Source organism: Tympanuchus pallidicinctus, unplaced genomic scaffold (assembly GCF_026119805.1).
Source record: "Tympanuchus pallidicinctus isolate F22 unplaced genomic scaffold, pur_lepc_1.0 scaffold22, whole genome shotgun sequence".
NCBI lineage: Eukaryota > Metazoa > Chordata > Aves > Galliformes > Phasianidae > Tympanuchus > Tympanuchus pallidicinctus.
The window spans coordinates 24,325,511-24,350,465 of NW_026294739.1; the positions used below are offsets into that span (position 1 = coordinate 24,325,511).

A 24,955-nucleotide genomic window follows, 5' to 3' on the forward strand; every position below is an offset into this window, starting at 1 on the left:
CCGCCCCGCCCCGACCCCGCCCCGCACCCGCCCCGCATCTCCGGGAGCTCCGCCCGCTGCCGCCGCGCGCCCCCCGGTGCTTCCGTGCGGCCCCGTGAGAAGCGCCCCGGGACCAAGGGTGCCTTTGGCAGTGCCCGTTTCTGGCACCCCCAGATCCTTTTCCACGGAGCCGCGTGCGGTCGGTATGACCGGCAGGACCCGGCTCTTGGCCGCGTTGGACCTCATCCCGTCGGTCTCTGCCCAGCGTTGTCCTCCAGCGGTGGTGCTCCTGCAGCCCCGTGCCTGTGTCCCAACCCCGGGCTGAGTGAGCGGCTCTGGCTGGTAAAGACAGACGCAAAGAAGGCACGGAGACCCTCACCCTTTCCTCAGTAACATCGTTCCCTGGTGCACCCAGTGAAGGATGAGGGTTCACCTTGGCCCTTTTGCTGCCCAGTGCCCACGTGAGCCGAGCAGGGGAAGCACTGCCAAGGTGAAAGTCCACAATGAGGGCCGTGTCGGGTCAGCACTCAAACGAGCGCCCAGCAGGGCTAAAGCCACGTCACCCATGTCTGCCCGGCTCTTCGCTCTGCCCAGGCACCTCCGTGATGACCGTGAGCGCCACGGACGCGGACGACGCGGTGAACACCGACAACGGCATCGTCAGCTACTCCATCGTCAGCCAGCAGCCGCCCAGCCCGCACCCCCAGATGTTCACCATCGACCCGGCCAAGGGCATCATCAGCGTGCTGGGCACGGGGCTGGACCGGGAGGTGGGCGCTCTCCTCGTGCCCCACGGCAGGCACAGAGCCCACACACAGAGGGGCGGCGGGAGCGGGACGCGCTGTGGGGACGCGGGGCTCTGATGGCGTGACCTCATCTTGCAGACCACTCCCAACTACACGCTGATTGTCCAGGCCACGGACCAGGAGGGCAAGGGCCTGTCCAACACCGCCACGGCCGTCATTGAGGTCACGGATGCCAACACCCCCAGCACCGACGACATCCTGAAGACCAACAAGGTGACTTGCAGCCCTCGTGGGCAGCCCTAGTGCGGATGAGGCTCTGGGCTGTTCCCCACGGCCCAGGAGGGAGCTGGGCTCCATCACGCGGGCAGCCACACCTCAGCACTCTGCAGGAGACAGGCAGGTTGAACAAGCACAGCTCGTCCAGGTGAGACCCCAGGGGCTCAGCCCTGCTCTGGCACACCAACATTCATCTGGGCTTGGGTCCACCAGCCCTGGGGCCGCAGTGCCGGGTGCTGTGGAGGCACCTGGGAGCACTGCCCAGTGCAGAGCCGCCTGCGCGGGCCGGCCCAGCCGGGGAGGAGCGTGCTGGGATAGCGGCACTCGGCCCGGCAGCTCCGTGGGGAGGGCGGCTGGGGCAGGGGATGGCATTCTGAGTGGCAGCATCGGACGTGGGGAGCTGGAAGAGCAGAATGGAGGTAAGGCAGGTAAGCCACCGGGTGCCCTCACGTGCCTCCGGCACTCCCAGCTCAGCCAGCAGCCAAGGCCCACAGCCGGTGCTGGGCTGGAAGCAGGCACCCCCCGACTCCAGCACCCTCAGGTCAGTGTCTCTCAGCCGTCCCACCCCCTAGAGGGCAGGTGCGTTGCTCTGACCCTGCTCTGGCTGCCCGCCCCAAGCAGCCCGGGAGCACTTGCAGGGTTAATATTCACTGCACGTGACACAGTGACACTGCAGATCAGCGCAGGCTGGGTAGGCAACGGGGACATGGCTGCTTCCAGACAGCCAGCAGCATGCAGACGCGAGGCTGAGCAGGAAGCCTGGCAGGCAACCCTCCTTCCCAGCAGAACGCCCACACCGGAGGTAGCAGCGGTGCCCACAGCATGCAGGCAGCTGTTGGGCTGCAGCACGGCCCTGTGCCCCAACAGCTGGCCTCACAGTGTGGGAGGGTGGTGGGCATCTGTGTCCTGCGGGCACAGCAGGGTGGTGGGGAGGGAGAAGTGCCAGGAGGGACCCAGCTGCACAGACACCAGCTTGGGGTGCTTGGGGCACTGCCAGAAGGCTGGGGCCACTCAGGGATGGAGGGGTGCCCAGCTGTGGCAGTGCCTACCCTGGGCTCCCCACCGCCCCCACTATCCATGCTCGTGGGGCCAGTAGGCACAGCGTGGTACTAAGGGGAGATGGATGGCATAGGCACAGCCCAGCGCTGCTCCCTTCCTGTGCCATAGGCTCCAGACAAGCCCGAGATGCTGAGCGGTTCCCTGACCATCCACGTGCTGAACACAGCCACAGGGCTGCCTGCTGCCGGCCTCGCTCTGCGCCTGGCACAGCTGGCAGAGCCAGGGGGACAGTGGACAGAGCTGGCACAGAGGTAGGAGAGTCAGCAGCAAGCAGGCAGTGCAGACTGCTGCCCACATCACCAACAGCAACTACTGGAGCCAGCCACGTTCTGCTTCCTTCTGCTCTCAGGTGGACGGATGCAGATGGACGCTGTTTGCCCCTCCTGCCCCCTGGACAGGCTGAGGCTGGCACCTATAAACTGCACTTCGAGACGGCAGCTTACTGGCAGAGCCTGGGGTACAGCAGCTTCTACCCCTTTGTGGAGGTACCACGGGCTGAGCACGGGGTCTGGGGTGCTGCTAGGAGCCAGCTCTGCTCAGAGCAGGAATGCAGGGGCCCGGGTGCTGCGTCCATGCTTGCAGGAGCTCACAACCCTCCACCATGCTCCTGCTGCACTGCCAGCACTGCTTGCAGGGATGCCCAGGCTACAGGTAGAGGAAGGGGCTGCTTTTGGCCGTGACTTGAACCTACCCACCGCCTCCCTGCTCTCCCCTAGGTTGTCTTCACCATCACTGACCCAGCCCAGAAGCTGCACGTCCCGCTGCTGATCAGCCCCTACTCCTACACAACGTACCGGGGCAGTTAGGGCAAGGCTCCAGTGCCACAGGGAACCACTTGATTGATACCATTAAAGGACTCAAACAGCACCATCAGCCTCAAAAAATTCACTTTTCTTCGGGTCAGATGCTGGGAGCACGAGGCAGACACAGCCCTGCTCCCTGCCCCAGGAGCACCCGAGCACAGGAGCACCCACAGGTGCTACATGGTGTCACGTGGGCATCGCCACAAGTCCCGCGGGGCCCTGCCCCACTGCCTGTCCCACCACAGGGCTCTCCAGGGGCTTGAATCCCAGGTTGTCCAGCGGGATCCCAAAGGACGTCAGCTTTGCCTCCATTGTCTGCAGCATGTCGTTGTGTGCCTGGAAGAAAAATGCTCCATGCTCTGGGCTGCCATCCTGAAACCCAGCCTGGCCCCTCCTTGCCCGAGACACAGGCACGGTGCAGACTCCTGAATGGTGGGGGCCCCTCAGACCTTGTTTCACAGGGAAATAAGGGAATGGGGAAAACTGAAGCCTGAGCCAGTATTCCAGGGCACAAAACAGAGCAGCCAGCCCCTGATCAAGGCCTGGAGGGAAAGTTTCTGCTCTTCCTTCTGCTCCCCCAGCCCCAGGAACACAGCATAACCCAAGCCCCTTCCTCACCTTGCAGGCTCGCGCCAGCTGAAATTGCAGGTCCTCAATAGTGGCGTTCTTGGAATTGAGCACATCCTGCAAGCGGGGACAACTGTGTTAGACTTGAGTTGCTGGCACCAAGGGCACATCAGCCTGGGGCCATGCTGCAGGCCAGAGCATGTGGCACAGCATGCTGAGCAGATGCCTGCACTGGGACATGGCCGGGCAGACAGTCACCACCCTGGAGCCAGCACTGCCAGGGACAGCCAGCCCCAGGCAGAGGCAAGGCGCAGGGACCTCCCAGACCATGAGCAGTAATGCCAGCAGAGCCCCACCATCAGCATCACCTGCCTCGCTGCAAGGGGGGGCGGATGGCAGCACCTGCTGCTGCAGCACCTCCCTGCCACCACAGCACCGGGGGAATTACAGGGAGAGTCTCCCCACGATGACGCCGGTGATTGGAGGCAGCTGAGCAAAGGAATTCAGGGACCCCAGCAGCTGGGGGAGAGCGCGACGCCTCGACGCCTTCCCAGGAATGTGTTTCCTAGTCTGCTGCTGTGGCACCTGCTTGTAGGTGACAAATCCACCGTCTTGTCACACAGACTGAAAGCCTGGGGCTGTTGTTGTGTTCATCGCTAGAGCTCCATGGCAAGGGGGATTCCACGAGCATCGCTGTCACCACCACTGAGGGGACCAGGAACAGAGCAGTACAAGCAGGAGGACAGAAGGCAAGCAGCAAAGCCGAGCAGGGAACCTGCATCCCTTTTGTCTGAAGCCACTGTGAAGCAAATGCTGCTTCTCCAGTTACTGCTGTTGCATGCCCTAGGAATGCGGGTCTCTGAGCCGCCGCACCGCGCCAACGCTCTCTGCATATGTATTTTTAGCATGCCAGACATTGCAGAGCCACTGGGAACCTGTCTGTGCTGCCTCTGCAGCCAGCGAGGCCAGGAGAGAGGCATGGTGAGGTTCACCAGCAGTGGCTCCCTGCACACAGAGTGCCAGGCTCGCAGAGAAAGGCCCTTCATACAGCCCACTGCTCAGCAGCACATCCAAATGCCACCTGTCAGCACAGAGACCTGAGCAGTGCTGCCTGGGGCCACTCTCCTTGAAACAGACTCCACCTGAGCTACAGATCAGTGCCAAACGCCCACATGCCACTCTCGAGGGAGAGCCGGAGCGCCCTGCGGCACCGCAGTCATGGGTGTGCTGGGAACAACTGCCACAACAATCACAGCCCAGCTTCCTACGTGGTGCAGCCAACAGCAGAGCAGGCTGAGGTGCTTTCTGCAGTGTTCTGAGGCTGGGGACTGGCCATACAGGCAGGTATGCAACAGTGCAGAGAAGACAGGGACTGTTTCCTGCCACACAGCCAGGCTCTGCCCTTCTGCTGCCCATGCACCTCAGGACCATGCTCACACCTCTAAGGTCTGCGTTTGTCTCAGAGCGATCAGCAGAGCAGCCTCTGCCCTTCAAGAGGAGGGAAGGACAGCTTCCACAGGGCCCTGCAGCAGTGCACAGTACCTCCAGCTTGTGTGAGACCAAGGAGAGGGCGCCTGGATCCAGGTTGGAGGTTGCAAAGACCTCACTGAGCTCCACCTCCTTTTTCTCCAGGACATCGAGGAGTCCTTTCAGCTTGCGTTCCAGGAGCAAGTTCTTGAACCCAGTCTTCTGCTGCACTTCGTTAATGGCTTTGGTGAACTTCTGGTAGAGCTCATCTCGCTCTGCCTGCACCTGCTCCAAAACAGCACAGCTTCACACCATCCTCAGGACCCTTGGGGATACCTCGGCTTGCTGCAAGCCTCCCCCCGCCCTTCCTGAGCTCCTGAAGGGAGCAAAAGGGCCTTTGCTGTCCTCACACAGCAGCAGAGACACCGCGCTTTGCTCAGCCTGGCCCTGACTCCAAGCTGCTCTCCGCTGTGCCCCAAGGCACTATTTTGGATCACAGAGGGGCCCCAGCATGCAGGGGTCTCTCCTCCCCTCCTTGCAGCTGGCAAGAGTCCCTGGCTTACAGCTAGTTAATAAGTGTCCTAATTAGAATCTCTCCTCCAAAGCCTATTTCTGACTGCACTGAATATGTTGCTGCCTTAATGATGGATTGTTAACGAGGCCTCAGATCAGTGTTCATATTCCTGGGGATTTCTACGAATTGCAAATGAGCTCCGTTCTGCCTCAATAAATTTATCTGGGTTAGCTGTAAGGGAGAGGCTCAGTCTGGGAGAACTCAGTCAACAGAACATTCCTTGCAGAGGCTGCACGACAAGCAAGGAAGTGACATCCACACACTAGCAGAACGAGGGAAAGACTGTCCCCATATTTCTCCCTGTAGCGGGAGCCTCTCTATGCAGCTCCACTCCTGACCCAGTGCCACAGCCTCCCACCAGCAGGCCAGGAGGGAACCATCAGCACACGCATGATTGCTCAGTGAAGTACAAGGCTGAGCCTGTCTGCTGAGCACGGGAGACGCCAAAACTGTGATAAGCTTTGTTGGAAGCAGCAGCTAATGCGCCGCTCGGGATTAGAGATTTGGAAAGCTTTCAGCTAGGCACAGCACAGGCAGCCTCTGCTAAGTCCTGGTGCCTAAACCTCTGCATGGGGACAGGGTTTGGAGAGAGAAACAGCATGGCCAGACCCACCTGCAGTTCTCACCTTACTGAACCGCTGCTCCAGCACTTCGTGCTCCCATTGAAGGTCTTTCAGTTCCTTCTGGGTGACTTTCAGATGGGCTTTTGTGTTCTGCAAGTAGGAAGCAACAGTTACAAGAGCATGGAGGTCTCTGGGAGATGGGTGTTCTGTGTTCTGGCAAATGGGGGAGCAACCAGCAGAAGACGAGGGTTGAGAGAACACAAACAACAGCCACACCAACACCTTCCCCTCTCTGCAGCAGGGTCTGCTCTTCTTTCTTGCTGCCAGAGTCCTGGAGTCCCACCTGAGATCCTACACACACCCAACTAAGCTGAAAGGGACTCAAGGGCGTTTGCTCAGCAGTCTGGCCGAAGAACTCTTAGCTGAGCGGCAGAGGTCACTGCTGAGCAATGCCAGGAAACAGCCACGGTGAATCAGAGAAGAAAGCAAAAGGGCTCAGCAGAGCTGGCAGCTCACCATCAGAGCTTCCTTGTCCTTATTGTAGTGGGCCAACTTCTTCTGCAGCTCAAACACCTGCTCCTGGGCCTGCTGCAGGGGTTCCTTCAGTTGCTTGTTCTGGAGCAGGACATCTGCCTTCTCCTTTTCCAAGTGAGTCTCTCTCTTCTTCATCTCCTCCATCTGTTCCTGTTCTTGGGAACACAATCGCTAGCTTCTAGAGGCAGAATCTGCCCAGCTTCTCAGGTCAGGACACCCTCCCAGTGCTGGCCCAGCAAGCCACGTCTCCCTATGCACAAAAACTTTGCTTGTGTAATGGTGTACAACTCCCAGGAAAACAGAAATGCCAGGACTTCCACCAGGGAACTGGCCAGATCCAGGGCAAGTCACTGGACCAGGTCCCTGGTGACACTACACACCAGGGCTGCAGCAGCAGGATCAGAGAGCAGGCAGGCAGTACCTTCAGCAAGCTGATGAGTGCCAGGTTTTGGAAGGTGACATCGTCGTGGTAGTTCTTGAAGTCATGGAAGGCTTTCTCGTGGTTCTTCATCAGCTCATTGATCTGGCTGTTCTTCCTCTCCTCGACTTCATGGATCTCAGTCTTTCGGCGCAAGTCAAGCTCCTCCCGCAGCGCTTGCATCTTCTTGTTGTACTTGGCCTCCATCTCTGGGGAAGTGCACAGGGGGCTGAGTGAGACCCTCCCACAGAACCTACGCCTATGCACCTGGGCTCTGTTAGCAAGCAGCAGCCCAACACGTGCCACTGCAGCATTGCTTGAGGACAAGATGCTCATTAATAGCCCCGCAGCAGCTGCCACCAGCACACGGAGCAGTTATGTTGGGACCATGGAGAGCAGAGCCCAGAAATAGCATCCTGGAAACAGGGCATGGAAACGCTCCAAGGCAGCCCGTGAGAACCTGATGCATCCCCTGAGGAGGGCACTGGAGCCAGGATTTAGATCTGCAAGGACTCCTCCAGCCACCCAGCCAGCTGTGCTCAGCAGCACGGGCTGGCAGCAGCGAGAGCCCTGCCTCCACCCAGCAGCTCACACAACAGACGCCTGTCCAGGCTCCATTTTCACAGCACATTCAAGCCAGGCTGAGAGCTCAGCATGGACACCACTGTTAGCCATGCAGCCCAGCAGCTGTGAGCATAGAGAGCAAGAATCGGGGGGGGGGAAGTGGCCTCTTTCTGCTCCAGGAAGGCTAACAGCACAGAGGAGCTCCAAGGAGACTTCCTTAGCATGCAGACACAGAGGCTTCGAGCACATTCTGACCTTTCACTTGTCTCTCGAAGTCATTGCATAGCTGTGTGATCTCCTCCTCTTGTTTCTGTTAGGGAAAAGTTTAATGTTAGAGGCAGACAACTCAATCCTGAGGTGACTGCATCACTACACAGTGCAGGCTAGGAGCAGTCATTCTCCAGTTTCCGATGCCCACACAGGCCATGCCCAGCCACAGGGCTGGAGTCCAGCAGTCAGGTGCAGTCCCAGCAAGCAGATAAAACCTATGGTCAGCCACATTCCCACGGGAGCCTTTCCTGCTCCCTGGGAAAGGCTGCCACCACAGCATGAAGCTATTACCTAAGCCAGCAGTGGTGTATTAGGTTCTCCAGCTGTCCTCATGGCTTTGAGCCGTGAGGCTGACTCCTTCCTGCATGAGAATTTTCACAGGACTTGCCCCAGGAACCCATCCTCCCTGTTTGTGCACTCTTTCCAGTGCCTCTCAAGTACATCTGACACTGGCATCTGCGGGAAACCCCACTCCCCCCTCACCAAGACACCAGAGGACGCAGTCTCCTGCTCGCACACCAGGGACCCACCACTTTCCTCTGCAGCAAAGGCACTTGTCCAGTCCCTGCTGCCCTGCCAGACACCTACCAGGCGCAGGTTTTTCACCACCACCTCGTTGGCCAGCTCTTGCTCCTTCAGGTCCACCTTCAAGGAACGCATCTCTTTGCGCAGCTCTGTCTCCTGAGCCCAGTGATCCTTCTGGGCCCGTTTCATGGACAAGGTACCCTCTGCTTTCAGCTCGGTCAGGTTTTCCTGGTGTTCATACAACAAGTGCTTCACCTTCTGCTTGTAAACCTGAAAACAAGCCAGAGAACAGGTGAGAGACATCAGCAGGAGCCAACAGGAAAACATCCAGAGTCTGGATATGAACTGAGACACTCCTGACTTGAACCCAGCCCAGCTGCTCCCCCTCTGTCTCCTTCCCTCGTCTCCTCAGACCTGCTGACTCTCTCCCAGGGCACGAGGAAAGGATCTCGCCCTCCCACCTTGATCTCCACTTGGTGCCGCTCCTCCGCCTCCTCCATCTCCCTGTCCTTGTTACGCAGCTCCGCTTTCTTCTCCTCCAGCTGCCTTCGGGTGATCTCCCAGAAGGTGTGAATCTTGTCACGCTCCAGCTGGAAGTAGTTGCGCTCTTCCCGTTCCCGGTCCAGCTCCTTCCGGAGACGCGTGATGTGCTCCTGCAGCTGCAAAGCAAAGAAGATAAGAGATGTAGGGGGAGAAGGGGCGCAGCTCCCTTGAAAAGAGCCAGAGATATCAATCGTGAGCTCTGTTGCAAGGCTGGAGGACACGGTAGTCTTTATTGAGACAGAAAAGGGAGAATAGAAGGAGGGAAGTGCTCAGGATTTGACAAATGACCCCCGAAAAAGAGTGACAAGATCTCTTCCTATCATAAGCAGACAGGGTTCAGGCATTCCATCTCACATTCTCAGATGCTAAATAACACTGAGACATGCAAGATCTTATCTGCAGAGCAAGGTGCCCCAGAACAGTGCCATCTCTTCCTGTGTTTGTAGGACATCCAGGGCAGCAGGCCCATGTTGGGCAGCTATGGCCTCTGCCTGTCCTCACTGACCCTGGGGGAGCCTCCCACTCCCAAAGCAGCACTATTTGGGATATGTTGAGAGTTCAGCAGGCTGCAAAGCAGAGCTGTAGACTCAGAGATCAGAGGGTTGAGCACAATAGCCTGCAGAGAAGAAGCTGCTCATACCAGAAAGGTAAAGGAACTCCAGTTACATGAGGGAACAGCCAGATGGAAGCAGAAAATGCAGGAAGAAACATGGATTCTAACAGAACTGGTCAGCTTACTTCCTACAGGAAAACACCATAAAACATAAAGCACTTATCAAATAATATTCTCACCAGAGGTACTTTGCCAAAACATTTCCACACTTAGGAGGAGACAGCACAAGAAAACAGGATTATGGGATGAGGGGAAACGGATGAGGGCACAAGGCAGGAGAGCAGAGTGCCACAGGACAGCAGAAGCAGGGCAGGATGAGGTAGCCACTCTGTCCAGGGAAAGCTCTGAGCAGCCTTTGTGGGGCCACACACCCAGCCCTGATGTCAGCAATGAAATGAACACCGCCTGCTGTCCCCAGATCCCACTGCCACCTGTCATCCCTGGGGCCTCAGCCAGGCACCATGGTGCAAGGGAACCACTCACCTGCTCCTTGCTCATCTCTTCCAGGGACACAGCATCCACCGCTGCTGGGGCTTTGCCCCCCTTCCCCTTTTTTCCAGCTTGCTTTTTGGGTGCCTGCAAAAAGAGAAGAAAACACGAGAGTTGTGAGCACTCGACTAGAAGCTGTGCTGCACAATGCCCACAGCCCGGCTGCACAGCATACCTGCTGCCATGGCGGGGTGAAACGGGTGCTGCATTCTGCCCAGGACCGGGATCAGGATCGGGACCGGGACCCCTCCCCAAGGCACGCCCCACAGAGGGAAGGCCCAGGCACAACGCAACCAACGCTTCCCTCAGCACCGAGCCACAGGGCATCGCTCCCACCACCCAACCCAGGCCGGCTCCGGTTCCCAGACTTCCCACGCCCGGCTCCGGCCGCCAGGCTAAGGGCTGAAGCCCCCGCGGCCCCGCCACGCCCAGCCCGGCCCCTCACCATGGCGGCGACAGCAGCTGCGCGGTCTCCCAGGCAACGCTCGGGCAGATCTCGCGAGAGTTGCGCGGGAGCAGACACGCCCCCTAGCAACGCGGGGCCCGGCCTTAGCAACGGGCGGTGGGGCCCGCTCCAGCCCGGCCTTCCAGCGAGCCCGGCCCTCCGCCACCCGGGGTCCCGGGCCGTCCCGCAGTCACGCAGCGCCGCTCCGTCACCTCTCGGCCCGTGCTGTCCCGCTTACCCCCACCGGGGGCTCTCGAGGGGCCGCAGCGCAGCGGGCCGTGCCCCCGGCCCCACAGCGCCCGGCTCGTGCCCTCCGCGTCCCGCGGCCCCGATGCCGCTCTGCACCCCCGGACCACTTGCGAGCCTCCCCGCACCCCGGCATCCAGCCGCACCCCCGGCTCTACCCACGCCGCGGCCCCCAACGCACCCCCGGTGCCTCCCGCCCCGCTGAGCCCCCCCCGAGCTCCCCCCCGGCTCCGGCCTCCGCCCCCGGCCCGCCCTCGGCCCCACCTCCGCCGCGGCGGGCAGGAGCGTGCGGGCTGCGGGCTGGCACCGGGCCCGCCCCGCCCCGCCCAGCACCGGCACCGGCACCGGCACCGGCTCGGCCCATGGAGGCTCCGGGAGCGGGCGGTACCGCAGGTGAGCGGGGATGGGATGGGTTGGAGTGAGGTGGCCGTCATCGCGACATCGGGCCGGGCAGGGCACGGGGGAATTTCGTGAGGGGGGGGGGGGGGGGGGGGGGGTAGGTGTGCAAGGGGTGTGTGTGTGTGTGTGCAGGGGGTGTGTCCGAGCGGGGTGCATACGTGCGCAACGGGAGCATGAAGGTGGCTGTGAGGTGGGGACGTGGAGCGGGGCACATCTCACCCCCCTGCCCTTTCTGAACCCCCCCCCTCCCCCTCGCGCTGAGCGGTTTAGGAGGGCTGAGATGTGCCCCAGGGAGTGAGAGAGATGGGGCTGCCACCTGCCTGCAGGCAGCGGTGTGACGCTTGTGGACACTGGCGGTGGCCGTAATGCTGCACCCGGGGGTTCGTAGCGTCGCGGTGGTGCTCGAGTGGCATCGTGCGTCTCCTGCACACGCCCATCCCTCCTGCGTGTGCCCTGCGCGTGGCTGTGCCACCGCCGTGCTGACAGTCCCGGCCATGCCCTCCCACCTCACTTGGTCTTTGAGGTGGGTTGGGGACCCTGGTGGGGTGACCGGAGCCCCCCGCTGGGGTGACCGGAGCCCGCTGCTGTCTCACTCTGCGGTTGACGTGAGTCAGCAGCGCACTGAGCCCTGATGCTGGCCCTGCTCCTCGCCAGGAGACAGCCGGTGAGCCCGAGCGGAGCGGCACGGAGACGACATGCAGACGGGGGCCAGAGGGGATTGCTGCGGCAGGGACCGGCACCCCGGTGGGTGGGGGCTCCGCCGGAGGGAGCAGGGATGGGATGATGGAGGGGGGGACGTGCTCTGGATGGTGGTTACCCACCCTGAGGATGAGGTTGGGGAAAAGGAACGTGCATGGCAATTCCTGGCCAAAGAGCAGGGTGGGGATCTGGTTTCCCAGATAGAGGGTAGGTGGTGATAGTGATGGGTGTCCTGTCCTACCTTGCAGGGCTGGGACATGGTGTTGGGACAGTTGCATGGGCATCGTACTGCTTCCTTGTCAAATGCCATTGTAATTTCTCTTTCCCTCTGCTGGTTTGCCTTTGGGCAGCGGGATTTCTGTCCCCTGCCCACCACAGTGTCAGCTGCCTGGGGAAAGGAGGTGATGCCCTGTCCCCTGTGAGCCTGTTCCCGTACCATCTCACCCACCATCTCACCTGGTGGCAGGGCCCAGTGGTGTGTAGCTGGCTTCAGCTGTGACACCAAGTGGACCAGGAGCCACAGTGCCCGGTGCTGCCCTCCCCCTTTCCCCCAACCCCCCCCACACAGGGTCTCTTGCCCTGCTCGGTGCCAGCTCAGCCCCGGCTGTCCCTGAAGAGGGGCTTCCCAGGCACAGATCGTGCTGCCTCTGCCCAGCCCCGCCAGCTCTTCCCAGGAGACAAAACGCCACTTGTCTGGGCTCCGGTCTCTGAACAGGCTGTGCTTTTGTCTCGCCGACACAAAGGGGCTGTGAGGGGCGGGGGGCTGCCGGCTGCGGGGAATGGGGCTGATGGGGCCCATGGCAGCTGCCCCAGAAAGCATCGCCTGTCCTGCAGGGGGCACAGGGCTGGGGAGCTGCTGCCCCTTCCACCGGAGGGGCACCCAGAGTGGTGGCATCAGGGCCACAGAAGGGAGCTGCCTTTGCTGCCCCAGCCCTGCACCTACACAGCAGGTGCCGGTTCTGCAGAGCTGGGCAAAGAGGCACTGGCCCCAGAGCGAACAGCAGGGACCCCCACCCCTGGGACAGCTGAGGAGACCACCGACGCCACCACAGAGGAACAGGGTGGCATCCCCATTCCCACTGCCAGCCTGCTGCAGGTCACCGAAAGGAGACGTGAGTGCAGCCCCTGCACACCCACTGCCTTCCCCTGTGTCCCCTCTTGCCCCTACGGTCCCTGCCCGCCCCGAGCCAGTCACTGTCATCTCCCCTCCCCACCTCCCCACCCCTTGTCCCTCCCTGGATCACTACCCAGCCCTCTCAGATCCCACGGGGCCCCCATCTCAGCACCAGGGGCTCTGTCTGGCAGCTGCCCACCCGCAGTCCTGCTCCCCACAGAGCCACTGAGCAGCGTGTCCTCGCTGGAGGTGCACTTTGACCTGCTGGACCTCACAGAGCTGACCGACATGTCGGACCAGGAGCTGGCCGAGGTCTTCGCCGATTCTGATGAGGAGAACGTGGCCAGCGAGTCGCCTAGCGGTGAGTGAACGTCCTCCTGCACCCTGCTCCTCTGCTGTAGCCAGGAGGCACGGGCTGAGCTGACTGTCCCCATAGGGCTGCACCCGCAGGCTATGCCACGGGCAGGGTACCTGCGCTCCCCCTCCTGGACCCGTGCACGCGAGCATGGCCGGGAGAAGAAGCACCTCAGCGACTCAGAGCTGCAACCAGGCACCCTGGACACTTTCCTGGCAGTGGAGCAGCCTCAGCAGGAGTAGGAGCTGCCCCGGCTGGTGGGGACAGACACGGGGACACGCAGAGATGTGTGCTTTGCCTTGTCCCCAGCTCCTTCTGACCACGTTCCCCACTCCCTGCCCCAGGAAAAGCCGTGCAGGACAAAGGACTCGCTATGGAACATGTTGTGTGACCGGGCGCTGCGGGGTGGCAGCTTCAGACTGTGGGTACCAAGCAATGCCAAAGCTGGTGGCTCAGTGGGGAGGGGGAACTGGCCTCCTCAGCCCTGTAGCACAATGGGGGCTGCACTACCCGGCCCCCACCTCCTTTCCACCACGGTCCCAGCATGGCAGGACCAGGAGCTGTGCAGTGTCTGCACTGTACGGCCCAGAGCCATGTAGCAGTTGTGTGTACTGGTAAAACCAACCAACCCATGGCCACTGCTCTGCCCCGTGTCCATTGCTGCAGGGAAGGGGAGATGCAACCCCTGTATGGGGTGGGGGCTGCCAGGAGCAGCAGGTTACAGGGAGGGGGGATGTGGGGAGCCTCTGCAGGAGCAGAACTGAGCATAGGGAAAGCTAGGAGGAGGGATGCAGGGGAGCTGGCACTGGGGCAGAGCCAGACCTCATCCATGAGGGCCCATCCCACTGCTTCCACAGTGCCCACCAAAGCTCCCTCAGCCCTGCCCCCCTTCTTCCAGGAGCGGCCCCAGGGCAGAATTGTGACTGGCGCTGTGCAAAGAGGCGACGCAGCTGCGACAGACCGGGCAAGTGTTGCAGGAGTGGTGTTGGGGGACAGCATGTGCAGTAGGGGCTCCCGCGAGCAGCACTGAGCAATTGCAAAAGCAGAGGCAGTGGCGTGCCCCACCCCTGACGTAGTGTCACACACCAGCACTGCCCTTAAACCCCCCCTCAGCATCCCTCAGCCCCGGCCTTCAGTGTTCTAATGTGTCCCGTAATGCAGGGGAGGAAGAAGAGATGCTTCCCCCCCCCGACCAGCAGCATCCAACCAGGCAGCGTTCACCCAGAGCACGTGGCTGCACGTGGTGGCTGCCGGCAGCCCCACCAGGGTAGGACGCCCCGGTTCTCCCCCAGACGCCATGCCCAGCCCTTTGGGAGCACGTGGAAACCTCAGCCCCATCCAGGCACCCTCGCCCTTCCTGGAAGAGCCCGTTCTTCCGGCTCTGCCAGCACGCTCGCCCACACAACGTGGCTGCAAAGTGCAGGACCCCCACCCAGCACAAGTCCTGGCCCCACGTGAGTGGCAGAAGTGAAGTTTGCAGGGCAGCCTCTGCGGCCATCTGTCCATCGCGGGGCCCCGGTGGCCGTGGAGACGGGCCCTCGCTTAGGGCTCTGCCTCGGCCACAGAGTCCTGGAAGAGGGACTGCTTGCGCAGGCTCAGCCGGGCGCACTTGGGGCACGTGGTGGAGTTGTCGTAGTAGCAGTCCCTGCGGGGAAGGGATGCTCTGGGGAATGCTAGGAAGCACGAAGGTCCTGGAACCACCCGTCCCTCCCCCCCTGCAGCACCCAAAGGGATGTAGGTGGCTCCAGACAAGGCACCCACCATACCTGTGGAAGACGGCGGAGCAGTCAGTGCACACTGAGGTGTGGCTGTCAAAGGGGAAAAGCACATCGCCCTCCTTGCAAAGCTCACACACAAAGCCTTTTGCCTGGCAACGCTGGGGTGAGAAAAAACAGATGAGCCCCTGGTACCTGGGTGCTGACAAGGACCTCCAGGTCTTCGCCAGTGCCCTCCTTACGGCTCCAGTCCAGATCTCAGCCCAGGTTGCCCTGCAGCACCGCCCCACTCACCTCGCAGTCCAGCTTGATGTGCTTGGCGAAGAGGGTGTGGATCTCAGTTAGGGAGCAGCTCAGGCGCCCAGCCTCGATGTCAATGAGGTCCTGCAGCGAGTACATCTCGTCGTTCTCTACAAAGTGCTGTCGGTCCTGCAGCTGCACAGGCAGGCAGATGTCACTGCTGTGCCCACATACCCAGGGCCTCCCCCCTGCCCGCCACCGGGCCTGACCTGCAGCAGCAGCCGTGCCTCCATTGCCTCCTTGCAGGTGATGAAGTATGGCTTCATAAGCAGGATGTCCTGGCGCAGCTTCTGTGGGGGCGCCAGGGCCGGGGATGCGATGGGAGTGGGGAGAGAGACAGGGAGAAGGTGGTGGCAGGGTCAGGATGGAGACAGGGACAGGGATGAGAGGTGTTTTGTGGGAACGGGACAGGATAAGGGTGGGCATCGGGGGAGGACGGCACCAGGACAAGGCTGGGTCAGTCCCAGCCCTGCAGTTCAGGCACCCTCCCAGCTTATCCTTCATGTTGCCACTACCCCGTGTCACCCTCCCACCCGCGGCCACACCACGCTCACCCGGATCTCCACCAGCTCCTCCACGTAGTTGAAGAGCAGAGGGTTGATCTCCCGCAGCTTCAGCACAGGCCGTGACACCATCAGCGCCAGGTACCGCATGCTGCAGCGGGACACCTGCACATACACTGCTGTCACACTGCGTGCAGGGCACAGCTTGAGCCCTCTACCCCTGGCCCAACGGACTTGGCTCTGAGAGACCCCACAGCCAGAGCACAGCCTTGCAAGTGTCTTCCAGCCAGCGACACAGTCCCCAGGGACCCCTGCCTGCGGACACAGCCTCCCAAGTGATCCCTGAGTCCCCTGTGCCCCCCACCAGCACCGCAGGCACCTTGCGGGGCTCGAAGTCCCAGTTGTGGATGGCGCGGGCGGGGACGACAGCCAGGTCATTCCAGTGACAGCTGCTGCAGTAGTAGAGGCCGGTGTAGTCGCACTGTCGGGCCTCGCTGGGCACCCCCCCTGCAGTGAGGCACACATCGGTACCAGCACCCACACTGCCACCACCACCCCAAAAACATCCCCCAGCCCCAGCCTCCAGCTTCCCCCAGCCCCACACGCCTCCCAGATTGCCCCACAGCCACAGCCCTCGGTGCCTTACTGAGGGCGATGGGGGCCCGGCACTCGGCACAGCGGTAGTCCTGGCTGTCCAGCCCGCTCTCAGGGCAGATGCTGAGCTGGTACTCGGCCTGGTGGCTCACCTTGGACCTGACGCAGGGCTTGGTGACCAGGGGCAGGCACTTGCTGTGGCACCGATAGTAGCACCCTGCGGGCAGGTGGTTGTCAGCTCAGAGCTGCGGGGGGACTGCAGGGAGGTGTCAGTGCCCCCAACCCACCTGTACAGGTATACCAGGTCTGGATGAGGCCCCAGATGATGGTGCTGCACTTGTCACACATCTGCTTGACGCTCTTGCTCTTCTCCTTGTAGAATCGGTGCTCCAGCACCACGCGGATGTTGGGCTCCTCTTCATCAGGGTCCTTTGGGAGGGGGGAGGTGTCAACACAGCCCTCTGGTGCCCTCTGGACCCTCAGAGTCCTCCCAGGACCCTCACCTCCCTCCCAAGACATTCAGAGCCCCATTCCCTCAGGGTCTTCCCTTGAAACATCAGAACAACCCCAGGACTCTCAGATCCCTTCCCTAAGATCCTTGTCCCTATCCTCCTGGACCCCCAGCTCCCTGCCCCCAAAACCCCCTCTCAACCCTCACAGTCCCCTCCATGACCTTCAGAGATCTGCCAGGATGCTCAGATCCACACTCTTGCACTCCCATCCTCCACCCCAGGACCCTCAGCCTCCTCAGGCCCTCCCTCAGACCCTCCTCAGGACCCTCAGGGTCCTGACCTTCAGAACCCCTCCCTGGACCCTCGGTACCCTTCCCCACCACTTATCCCTCTCCAGAACACCCCCCAGCATCCCTAGGGCTCCCCGCAGGTCCTTCAGAGCCCTTCCCAAGGACACTCATCCCACCCAGGACCCCCGCAGGATCTTCAGACCCCCCCCCCCCCCCGTGACCCTCGGCGTTCACACCGCCTTCAGAGCTGCCCCGGGACCCCCGCAGCCCCACCTGCAGCTCCTGCAGTTTGAGGCGGAGGTGGATGAGCCGCACCACCGCGTCCTTCTGCCGCTCCGAGTGTTCGGGCAGCGCCAGGATGGCGCGGCGGCACTCCTCGATGGCGCGGCGCAGCTGCTGCACGTCGGGCGCCAGGATGAGACCCTGCGGCGGGGGCGACCGGGAGGAGAACGGGAGGAAGGTGAACCGCAGCCCCCGGCGGCGCCGCCGCATCCCCCGGCCCTACCGCCCCCACTCACCACGGGCCGAGAGAAGTGGTCCTCCGCCAGGCCCAGGTCCATGGGCCGCTCCGAGCCCTCCCCGTCTCCCTGGCCCGGTTCGTGCCGCCGGGCCGCATCCAGCGGGGGAGCACCGGGAGGCAGCGGATCGTCCTCGCCCGCCCCGCCGCCACCACCACCACCACCACCACCGGGAGGCTCCGGGCCCTTGTTGAAGGGGTTGAGGTGCGCCTGCCGGAACCGCGCCAGCCTCTCGTCGTACGCCATCGCCCTGCGGGACGCGGCACCGGCACCCCGGGGCACCGCCCGCACCGGCACCGGCACCGGGCCGCCAGGGGGCGGGGACAGCGCCGAGCCACGCCCACCGCTCGGCCCGCCTCTCCCTCTAGCGCCCCCTGTCGGCCGGCGGAGCGCACAGCGCTGGGTGGGGCTGCGGACGGCCTCGGGTCCCGTGGATCCCGTGCCCCCCCCACCTCGCAGCCCATTGTCTGCGCAGCACCGCCGTCCTGCAGCCCCCGCCGCACGCCCAGAGGAAGGTGGGCCTCACCAGCACCAAAAAGAGACTAGGGGAGACGCTTTAGCACCGAAGAAGGAGCAGGGAATCTCCCATAGAAAGAGTAGGAAACCCGTATTGCTCAGGCTCTGTGTGTCAGGGTGCCCCTGGCTCCCTTAGAGCCTAAGACGGCCCTACATGGTCCAGGGACACTGCTGGGCCCGTGCAGAGTGCTTGGGGCAGGAGACAGGGACAGAGCCCACATGGAAGGGGGCACAGTGCAGCCTGGGGGAGCTTTGCAGCAGTGCATGGGGTGGCACTCAGCATTACGTGAGCAGAATTTGGGCATGGCCCCAGTGGGATCTCGTGGTCCCCAATTTCCCTTCCATTATGGGTTTAAAAGGAAATATTACACCCTCCTCCCGCTGCCCCTTTACTCACCCTCCCCGTATGAGCCCCCTCCTCCCCATACCAGAAACCAGAGCCAGGAGTAACCGGACAGCCATAAATTTATTGAGTATTCAAAAAAAATATGAGACACAAACAGTAAAAAACAAAAAAAGGGGAAAAGGGGAGGCCATAGGGAAGGGGCACAGGAGGGGTTGAGCTAACATGGGGCTGAGGGGAGCAGACACCAAGGGGCGAGGCCAGGGCCCCCCCGAAGCAGCGAGTGCGGGGCCGTCACTTGGCACCCTGTGCCTCCGACTCCTCCTCATCATCCTCGTACATCTCGCCCTCCTCCTCGGCCGTGGCATCCTGGTACTGCTGGTACTCTGACACCAGGTCATTCATGTTGCTCTCCGCCTCGGTGAACTCCATCTCGTCCATTCCCTCCCCTGTGTACCAATGCAGGAAGGCCTTGCGGCGGAACATGGCGGTGAACTGCTCCGAGATGCGCTTGAAGAGCTCCTGGATGGCCGTGCTGTTGCCGATGAAGGTGGAGGACATCTTGAGGCCGCGGGGTGGGATGTCACACACTGCAACTTTGACGTTGTTGGGGATCCACTCCACGAAGTAGGAGCTGTTCTTGCTCTGGATGGCCAGCATCTGCTCGTCCACCTCCTTCATGGACATGCGGCCGCGGAAGACGGTGGCCACGGTGAGGTAGCGGCCGTGGCGCGGGTCGCAGGCGGCCATCATGTTCTTGGCATCAAACATCTGCTGGGTGAGCTCGGGGACGGTGAGGGCACGGTACTGCTGGCTGCCACGTGCTGTCAGCGGGGCGAAGCCAGGCATGAAGAAGTGAAGGCGTGGGAAGGGCACCATGTTGACGGCCAGCTTGCGCAGGTCAGCATTGAGCTGCCCGGGGAAGCGCAGCGAGGTGGTGACGCCGCTCATGGTGGCCGAGACGAGGTGGTTGAGGTCTCCATAGGTTGGGGTGGCCAACTTGAGCGTGCGGAAGCAGATGTCGTACAGCGCCTCGTTGTCGATGCAGTAGGTCTCATCTGTGTTCTCCACCAGTTGATGGATGGAGAGCGTGGCGTTGTAGGGTTCCACCACCGTATCCGACACCTTGGGGGACGGCACCACGCTGAAAGTGTTCATGATGCGGTCGGGGTACTCCTCACGCACCTTGCTGATCAGCAGCGTGCCCATGCCTGAGCCCGTGCCCCCACCCAGGGAGTGGGTCAGCTGGAAGCCCTGCAGGCAGTCGCAGTTCTCACACTCCTTCCGCACCACGTCCAGCACCGAGTCCACCAGCTCGGCCCCCTCCGTGTAATGCCCCTTGGCCCAGTTGTTGCCGGCCCCGCTCTGACCTGGGGATGGGGACACACAAAGGGTGCATTGGGCGGAGGGCACGGTGCCAGGATTTGGGGTTGGGTTGGAGCCGCGAGGATGCGCCCGCAGGCAGCCCCAGGGGTGTCCCCTCCCGGTGTGGGGTGCGGCCACCTACCGAAAATGAAGTTGTCGGGGCGGAAGAGGTGCCCGAAGGCACCCGAGCGCACGCTGTCCATCGTGCCCGGCTCCAGATCCACCAGGATGGCGCGAGGCACGTACTTGTGAGCTGCAGAGAGACCGCGTGGCGTGCCAGAGGGAACAGGCACCACCCAACACCGCCACGGGGAAGGGGGTGCACATCCGTGCCCCAAAACACAGGGACCTCTGAGGCTGGGTCCTTTCACTGTGTCCTCTCCTCCTCTAAACAAAGGAGTTCCCATTGGGTTCAGTGGCAATTTCCACTTCCCCCTTCTCACCCCCCAAACTACAGAGTCCCGTGGGGTCGGTCCATTCATTTCGTGTCCCCCTCATCCCCCTCAAAAAAGAAAACAACAATAAAAAACCAAACACCTCTAACGAGCTTCATGGGATCTATTCATGTACCACAGTGCTCAGTGCATTGACGCTTCCCTCCCTTTCGTCCCCACAGCATAGGATCCCCATGGGGCTGGGTGCATTCCCCCCTGCTCTCAAAACCATCGGTTCCCATAGGACTGAGGGCAGGCGTCTGTCCCAGCGTGGACCATGGCCATGGGAGGGAGCGTGGGGACAGGAGGTGGTGGGGTCCATGCGGAGGGGGGGTGTGCCACTTACAGGAGGCCTCATTGTAATAGACGCTGATTCGCTCCAGCTGCAGGTCCGAGTCGCCCACGTAGTTGCCGCTGGGGTCTATGCCATGCTCATCGCTGATCACCTCCCAGAACTGGGGGGGTGGGGGGGAGAGGGCGGGGGTACGGGGTCAGCATCTCCTGGTGTCGTCCTCCCCCCCCCCCCCCCGGACCCCCGCGCCGGTAAAGCCGCAACCCAAGGCCGGGATAGGAGGAGGGGAGGATGGGGGGGCAGCCGCACCCGGGTTCCCCACCCCAGGCTGGGTGCGAATCCCGCACCGGGCGGGGGGGCGCAGCGAGTCCCGCATCCCGGGGGGGCGCAGCCCCACCCCGCAGCCGCAGCTCCGTCCTCAGGGCGGGCGCTGTCCGCGGTGCTGAAGGGCGACGGCGGCGCCGGAACCCGCGGGCGGCGGCGGCGGACAAAGGAGCGGGGCGGGGCCCTTTGTCCTCCCGGTGCGGCGGGGACGGAGGCGATGCGGGGGGGGGAGGGGGGGCCTTTGTCCGCCCCGCCGTTACCTTGGCGCCGATCTGGTTGCCGCATTGCCCCGCTTGGATGTGGACGATCTCCCTCATGGTGCGGCCGGACCGGAGCGGGTCTGGAGCGGAGCGGCACCGAGAGCGGAGCGGCACCGGGAGCGCGGGGGGCGGTTCCGCCGCCGCCGCCGCCTTTATAGCCGCCCCGCGCCGCACCGGGCCGGGCGCTGACGTCACCGTCGCTCCGCCGCCAATCATCGGCCTCCGCCGCAGCGCTGCAACTGCCCCTGCGGCACCGGCGCCGCCGCCGCCCCGCCCAGCCCCGCCCGTCCCGACCCGACCCGGCCCGGTCCGATTCGCTCCTGCCGGGTTCGACCCCGCTGCACTGCGCGGCCCCGGCAGCGGCCCGAGCCGACCCGGCGGCACCGCGCTGCTGGAGCATCCCCGGGGACGCGGGCACGGCCAGGGGGACACACGGAGAGGGGAGGGGGACGCGAGGTGGGGGAGGGGTGTCTGCAGCCATTGTGGGGGAAGGGAGGGGACCCGCCCACTCGGACACGCGTGCGGGACCCCGCATCGGAGCTTGGGTGCCGGCACGGCGATGGGGTGCCCCCCGGACTCGCCCGAGCATCGCTTAGGGTGGGATCACGATCCGCTCCGTGTCCCGGGGAAAAAGGAGCCAACGCCCACCGGGGGCTGTGCGCGGGGGGGCCGTACCGGGGGAGGGCGCGGTGTCCCGGAGTCCCGCGGACCGCAGCGTGCGCTGCCGTAGAACAAAGGCGATGGCATTCGCCAAAGGAGCCGCCTTTGTCCCCAGGTGGTCGCGCTCCGCAGCCCCCACCCCCCGGTGTTGCCCCTCGGGGGCCGCCGGATTCCCCCATGGCGCTGGTGCCGGAACCGGTGCTTGCATTGCTGCTGTCGGGCAGCGATCTGTCTGCGAGTGAACGTGGGGCACAGGCTGGTGAGAAGCATCCAGGTGCCGGTGCTCAGCGCTGCCCCACACCCAGCACCCACGGCCACGCGTGGTGCCAGGCACACATCACTGCAAAGAGGCTTTATTTGGGAGTGCGAGGTCAGGCAGCCCAACCCCGGCTGCATTGGGCCACCCAGGGGAAACCCAACGGTGCGTCCATCTGTCCATCCACCCATCAGTCCGTCCGTCCATCCATCCATCCATCCATCCATCCTCCTGTCTGTGCCGCCGCTTACCAGGAGCACAGCACCACCTCCCTCAGCGTCCGCCGGAGCTCCTGGCTCCGGAAGGCGTAGATCAGGGGATCAACCACTGAATTGCAGATGATGAGGATGAGGAAGAGGTTGAAATAGCTGAAGAAGCAGGTGCAGAAGGGGTTGGTGGGGCAGGTGACGATGAGGATGAGGTGGAAGAAGAAGGGCCCCCAGCAGATGAAGAAGACTCCCAGCAGGATGGTGAGCGTGACGGCTCCCTTCAGACTGCTGGTGCGGTAGATGGTGGGCTGCTTCTGCTGGCTGGAGATGTTGCGCACGTGATGGCGAGCCAGCGCGAACATGTGAATGTAGAGCACCAGCATGAGGACCAGCATGAAGAGGAAGAAGCCGATGAGGCAGAGCAGGATGGCGTTGTTGCGGTAGTAGGTGATGAAGACGGTGCTGGAGACGGTGCTGGCCAGCCAGACGCTGGCCATGGTGACCACGGCGCGCTGCAGCGTCATGATGCTGTGGTAGCGCAGTGCATAGAAGATGGTGATGTAGCGGTCCACGGCGATGACCCCCAGGAAGGAGAGGGAGGACACGACGGAGCTGCAGATGAGCATGTCGATGACGTTGTCCATGTGGCGGACGATGCTGGCGCGGATCACCAGCACGCCGTGCTCCATCAGCAGCATGAAGAGCGTCTCGGCCAGGTTGCTGACGCTCACCAGCATGTCGGAGACGGCCAGGCAGCAGATGAAGTAGTACATGGGAGAGTGCAGATTCCTGTTCTTGAGGATGGCGGCCACCACCAGCAGGTTCTCCACCAGGCTCACCAGCCCCAGTGTCAGGAAGAGTTCATTGGGGATGTCCAGCCCCTGGCACCAGGCGCCGCCGGCCCCAGCTGTGGCGTTGCTCTGGTTGCCTTCACTGGCGTTCCAGGGCTCGCGCAGCAGGCGCAGGGGGGCCAGCGTCGACATGGCCCCGGCCTCAGCCCCAGGGACCCCCTGGCTGGGGGCCGTGGCCCTGAGCACAACCGCAGCGCCCGCAGAGTCGCTGTGCTCCCAATCGGCCCCACCAGCGCTCACACAGTGCCCGACCACGAGGCAGAAGGGATGTGGGCACCTCTGTGCCCCAGACACAAGGATGGGGAAGGAGTCCCCCACCCAGGAGCCCACTGGGCAGCAGCGCAGGGACTCTGCTGTCTCAGCCGCCTCCCCACCAGCACTGCCTGGCGTATCCGGAGCTCAGCGATGGTGATGGGGAAGAAAGGGCCCTTTCTCTGTCCTAATTTAAAGCTGGCTCCCTCGGCTCCTCCTCCTGAGAAGGGTGGGCACGCACATGACGGCCTGTGCCCGGGTAGCTGGGGGCTGAGCCGTGTTGGGGCACTGTGCACAACGGGGTCTCTGTGCGCCTTGGGGTCCCGCATGCCCCAGGGCTGGGCATGCCATCTGGGGGCCGTGCAACACAGCGGGGTTTCCCTGAACCCTTTGGGAACCTGATGCGCTGGGGCTGTGCACATTGGAGCTCCCACACACCATGGGGTTTTGCATGCCCTGGGGACCCCACAACAAGGGCAGCGTGAGGGGGCAGAGCCCATATGCGGCCACAGCCACGTTCCCCCAAGTGTCCCTGGGAGGGTGCCGTGCTGTGGGCTGCGATGCACCCCCTGGGGATTGTCAAAGGAGCAATTGAGTGCGGTCCCGTGTTGTGGCCGTTCGCGGTCTCTCGCGCAGCACGGTGCCCCTGGGAGTTTGGGCGGGCTGGGGATGCGGGACCCATCTGACCATCATGTGCCTTCGGCTCACGGTTGATGCCTGGAGCTGCTCAGCCACCAAAGAGCCATTCAGGGCTCCATCCACTGGCTGTTTCCACCGGATGCTTCCACCCCATTCTCGTGGGGGCCGGGGCCTCCCCAGGGCTCAGAGTTGCTCCTGGCCCCACATGGATGAAGGCAGCTGTGTGCAGGCTGGGTGCCCTGTGCCAGGCATGGCTTTACACCCTGCAAATGAGAGCGGCACGCAGAGTTGAGGCCAGCTCAAAAGAGCACACATCTCCACTGCCACGCTGGGAGCGGTGAGGCCATGGTTGGAAGCTGCAGCACGGGGATGTCCTCAAACGTGCAAGCACGATGCCTGGCCCTGATCTCCAGCACAGCTCATAGGGCCAGGCGCCCACAGCCAAATGCTGGCGGCACAGCCCAGCTGGATGGAGCAGCCCTGCTCGGCGCCATCCACCTGGGCAGACGGCGTCCCCAGAGCCTCCCGTTCCCCCCAGGCAGGACCAGCCCAGGCCAAGGGGGAAACGTGAGCAGGAGGAATCCAGCCTAGCAGACATCAGCTTCCCCACCCGGCTCAGTAGCGAATTTCAGCTTTATCAGCAGGGGTTTGGGGACAGAGCTGCAAAACGTCGAGTCTGCAGCTCCCAACAGCATGAGCGTGGATGGGTCTTGGCTCCCACATGGATGCAGGAGGGCAGAACGGAGTCAGCCCCAGCTGGGGAGCTCAGCTGCAGCACAGGGGGGGAGTGGTTGTTCCGGGCAGCGCAGCCTGGCTCAGCATTAGAGCCTCACACACCGTTACACAGCAGAAATGGAAAAGCTTTGTGAGCAGGAACGATGAGCTAAGGGCTTTAATGCAGCTGACCTCATTCTGGGCGCTGCACCACACTGCA

The 24,955-nt window shown here is 62.8% G+C and overlaps 5 protein-coding genes across 10 annotated transcripts; 2 read left to right on the forward strand and 3 right to left on the reverse strand.

Moving 5' to 3' along the window:
* Window positions 1–85: 85 nt before the first annotated feature.
* LOC128081998 (5-hydroxyisourate hydrolase-like) lies at window positions 86–3,598 on the forward strand. Of its 3 annotated transcripts, none has more exons than XM_052685814.1 (5): window positions 86–749; window positions 864–998; window positions 2,169–2,311; window positions 2,410–2,545; window positions 3,489–3,598. In XM_052685814.1, exons 1-5 carry the CDS (start codon window positions 483–485, stop codon window positions 3,501–3,503), a joined length of 696 nt encoding a protein of 231 aa, XP_052541774.1. In that variant the 5' UTR covers window positions 86–482; the 3' UTR covers window positions 3,504–3,598. The 3 variants fall into 3 exon arrangements, with proteins under 3 accessions (XP_052541774.1, XP_052541773.1, XP_052541772.1); XM_052685813.1 differs by lacking the exon at window positions 3,489–3,598 and adding an exon at window positions 2,777–2,927 and having other exon boundaries at window positions 2,410–2,517; XM_052685812.1 differs by lacking the exon at window positions 3,489–3,598 and adding an exon at window positions 2,777–2,927 and having other exon boundaries at window positions 89–749.
* Window positions 2,931–10,860, reverse strand: GAS8 (growth arrest specific 8). 3 transcript variants are annotated; one of them, XM_052685811.1, is made up of 11 exons: window positions 10,436–10,845; window positions 9,985–10,077; window positions 8,807–9,004; window positions 8,409–8,615; window positions 7,806–7,860; window positions 6,990–7,195; window positions 6,551–6,718; window positions 6,098–6,184; window positions 4,973–5,182; window positions 3,482–3,547; window positions 2,931–3,199 (listed from the first exon to the last, which is right to left on the reverse strand). In XM_052685811.1, exons 1-11 carry the CDS (start codon window positions 10,436–10,438, stop codon window positions 3,050–3,052), a joined length of 1,443 nt encoding a protein of 480 aa, XP_052541771.1. In that variant the 5' UTR covers window positions 10,439–10,845; the 3' UTR covers window positions 2,931–3,049. The 3 variants fall into 3 exon arrangements, with proteins under 3 accessions (XP_052541771.1, XP_052541769.1, XP_052541770.1); XM_052685809.1 differs by lacking the exons at window positions 2,931–3,199; window positions 3,482–3,547 and having other exon boundaries at window positions 4,267–5,182; window positions 10,436–10,860; XM_052685810.1 differs by lacking the exons at window positions 2,931–3,199; window positions 3,482–3,547; window positions 10,436–10,845 and adding an exon at window positions 10,166–10,420 and having other exon boundaries at window positions 4,267–5,182.
* Window positions 10,861–10,960: 100 nt separating this feature from the next.
* DBNDD1 (dysbindin domain containing 1) lies at window positions 10,961–13,886 on the forward strand. 2 transcript variants are annotated; one of them, XM_052686369.1, is made up of 5 exons: window positions 10,961–11,074; window positions 11,735–11,824; window positions 12,727–12,891; window positions 13,114–13,254; window positions 13,330–13,886. In XM_052686369.1, the coding sequence occupies exons 2-5, from the start codon at window positions 11,776–11,778 to the stop codon at window positions 13,488–13,490; spliced, it is 516 nt and encodes a 171-aa protein (XP_052542329.1). In that variant the 5' UTR covers window positions 10,961–11,074; window positions 11,735–11,775; the 3' UTR covers window positions 13,491–13,886. The 2 variants fall into 2 exon arrangements, with proteins under 2 accessions (XP_052542329.1, XP_052542330.1); XM_052686370.1 differs by having other exon boundaries at window positions 12,745–12,891.
* Window positions 13,887–14,199: 313 nt separating this feature from the next.
* DEF8 (differentially expressed in FDCP 8 homolog) lies at window positions 14,200–17,947 on the reverse strand. Its single transcript, XM_052686368.1, has 10 exons — window positions 17,621–17,947; window positions 17,376–17,525; window positions 16,648–16,789; window positions 16,413–16,577; window positions 16,146–16,273; window positions 15,818–15,931; window positions 15,473–15,553; window positions 15,258–15,398; window positions 15,015–15,124; window positions 14,200–14,893 (listed from the first exon to the last, which is right to left on the reverse strand). The coding sequence occupies exons 1-10, from the start codon at window positions 17,864–17,866 to the stop codon at window positions 14,791–14,793; spliced, it is 1,380 nt and encodes a 459-aa protein (XP_052542328.1). The 5' UTR covers window positions 17,867–17,947; the 3' UTR covers window positions 14,200–14,790.
* Window positions 17,948–18,583: 636 nt separating this feature from the next.
* TUBB3 (tubulin beta 3 class III) lies at window positions 18,584–23,277 on the reverse strand. Its single transcript, XM_052685922.1, has 6 exons — window positions 22,320–23,277; window positions 21,830–22,046; window positions 21,155–21,545; window positions 20,625–20,733; window positions 19,987–20,097; window positions 18,584–19,849 (listed from the first exon to the last, which is right to left on the reverse strand). Exons 1-6 carry the CDS (start codon window positions 23,260–23,262, stop codon window positions 18,774–18,776), a joined length of 2,847 nt encoding a protein of 948 aa, XP_052541882.1. The 5' UTR covers window positions 23,263–23,277; the 3' UTR covers window positions 18,584–18,773.
* Window positions 23,278–24,955: the final 1,678 nt, after the last annotated feature.

What these genes read in the sequence shown, in the direction of transcription:
- LOC128081998 (XM_052685812.1), top strand. Translation starts at nt 483, where the DNA reads ATGAGGGCCGTGTCGGGTCAGCACTCAAACGAGCGCCCAGCAGGGCTA. An exon ending in ACATCCTGAAGACCAACAAG is followed by an intron (nt 999 to 2,168) that starts GTGACTTGCAGC and finishes CCTGTGCCATAG; the next exon opens with GCTCCAGACAAGCCCGAGAT. An exon ending in GCTTCTACCCCTTTGTGGAG is followed by an intron (nt 2,546 to 2,776) that starts GTACCACGGGCT and finishes GCTCTCCCCTAG; the next exon opens with GTTGTCTTCACCATCACTGA.
- TUBB3 (XM_052685922.1), bottom strand. Translation starts at nt 23,262, where the DNA reads ATGTCGACGCTGGCCCCCCTGCGCCTGCTGCGCGAGCCCTGGAACGCC. An exon ending in CTATTACAATGAGGCCTCCT is followed by an intron (nt 20,098 to 20,624) that starts GTAAGTGGCACA and finishes GTCTCTCTGCAG; the next exon opens with CTCACAAGTACGTGCCTCGC. An exon ending in CCCCGACAACTTCATTTTCG is followed by an intron (nt 19,850 to 19,986) that starts GTAGGTGGCCGC and finishes CCCCATCCCCAG; the next exon opens with GTCAGAGCGGGGCCGGCAAC.
- DBNDD1 (XM_052686369.1), top strand. Translation starts at nt 11,776, where the DNA reads ATGCAGACGGGGGCCAGAGGGGATTGCTGCGGCAGGGACCGGCACCCC. An exon ending in CGGCAGGGACCGGCACCCCG is followed by an intron (nt 11,825 to 12,726) that starts GTGGGTGGGGGC and finishes GCACCTACACAG; the next exon opens with CAGGTGCCGGTTCTGCAGAG. An exon ending in GGCCAGCGAGTCGCCTAGCG is followed by an intron (nt 13,255 to 13,329) that starts GTGAGTGAACGT and finishes CTGTCCCCATAG; the next exon opens with GGCTGCACCCGCAGGCTATG.
- DEF8 (XM_052686368.1), bottom strand. Translation starts at nt 17,866, where the DNA reads ATGGCGTACGACGAGAGGCTGGCGCGGTTCCGGCAGGCGCACCTCAAC. An exon ending in ACCACTTCTCTCGGCCCGTG is followed by an intron (nt 17,526 to 17,620) that starts GTGAGTGGGGGC and finishes CCCCCGCCGCAG; the next exon opens with GGTCTCATCCTGGCGCCCGA. An exon ending in GACCTGGTATACCTGTACAG is followed by an intron (nt 16,578 to 16,647) that starts GTGGGTTGGGGG and finishes ACCTGCCCGCAG; the next exon opens with GGTGCTACTATCGGTGCCAC.
- GAS8 (XM_052685809.1), bottom strand. An exon ending in TGGTGAAAAACCTGCGCCTG is followed by an intron (nt 7,861 to 8,408) that starts GTAGGTGTCTGG and finishes TTTCCCTAACAG; the next exon opens with AAACAAGAGGAGGAGATCAC. An exon ending in CACTCATCAGCTTGCTGAAG is followed by an intron (nt 6,719 to 6,989) that starts GTACTGCCTGCC and finishes TCCCAAGAACAG; the next exon opens with GAACAGATGGAGGAGATGAA.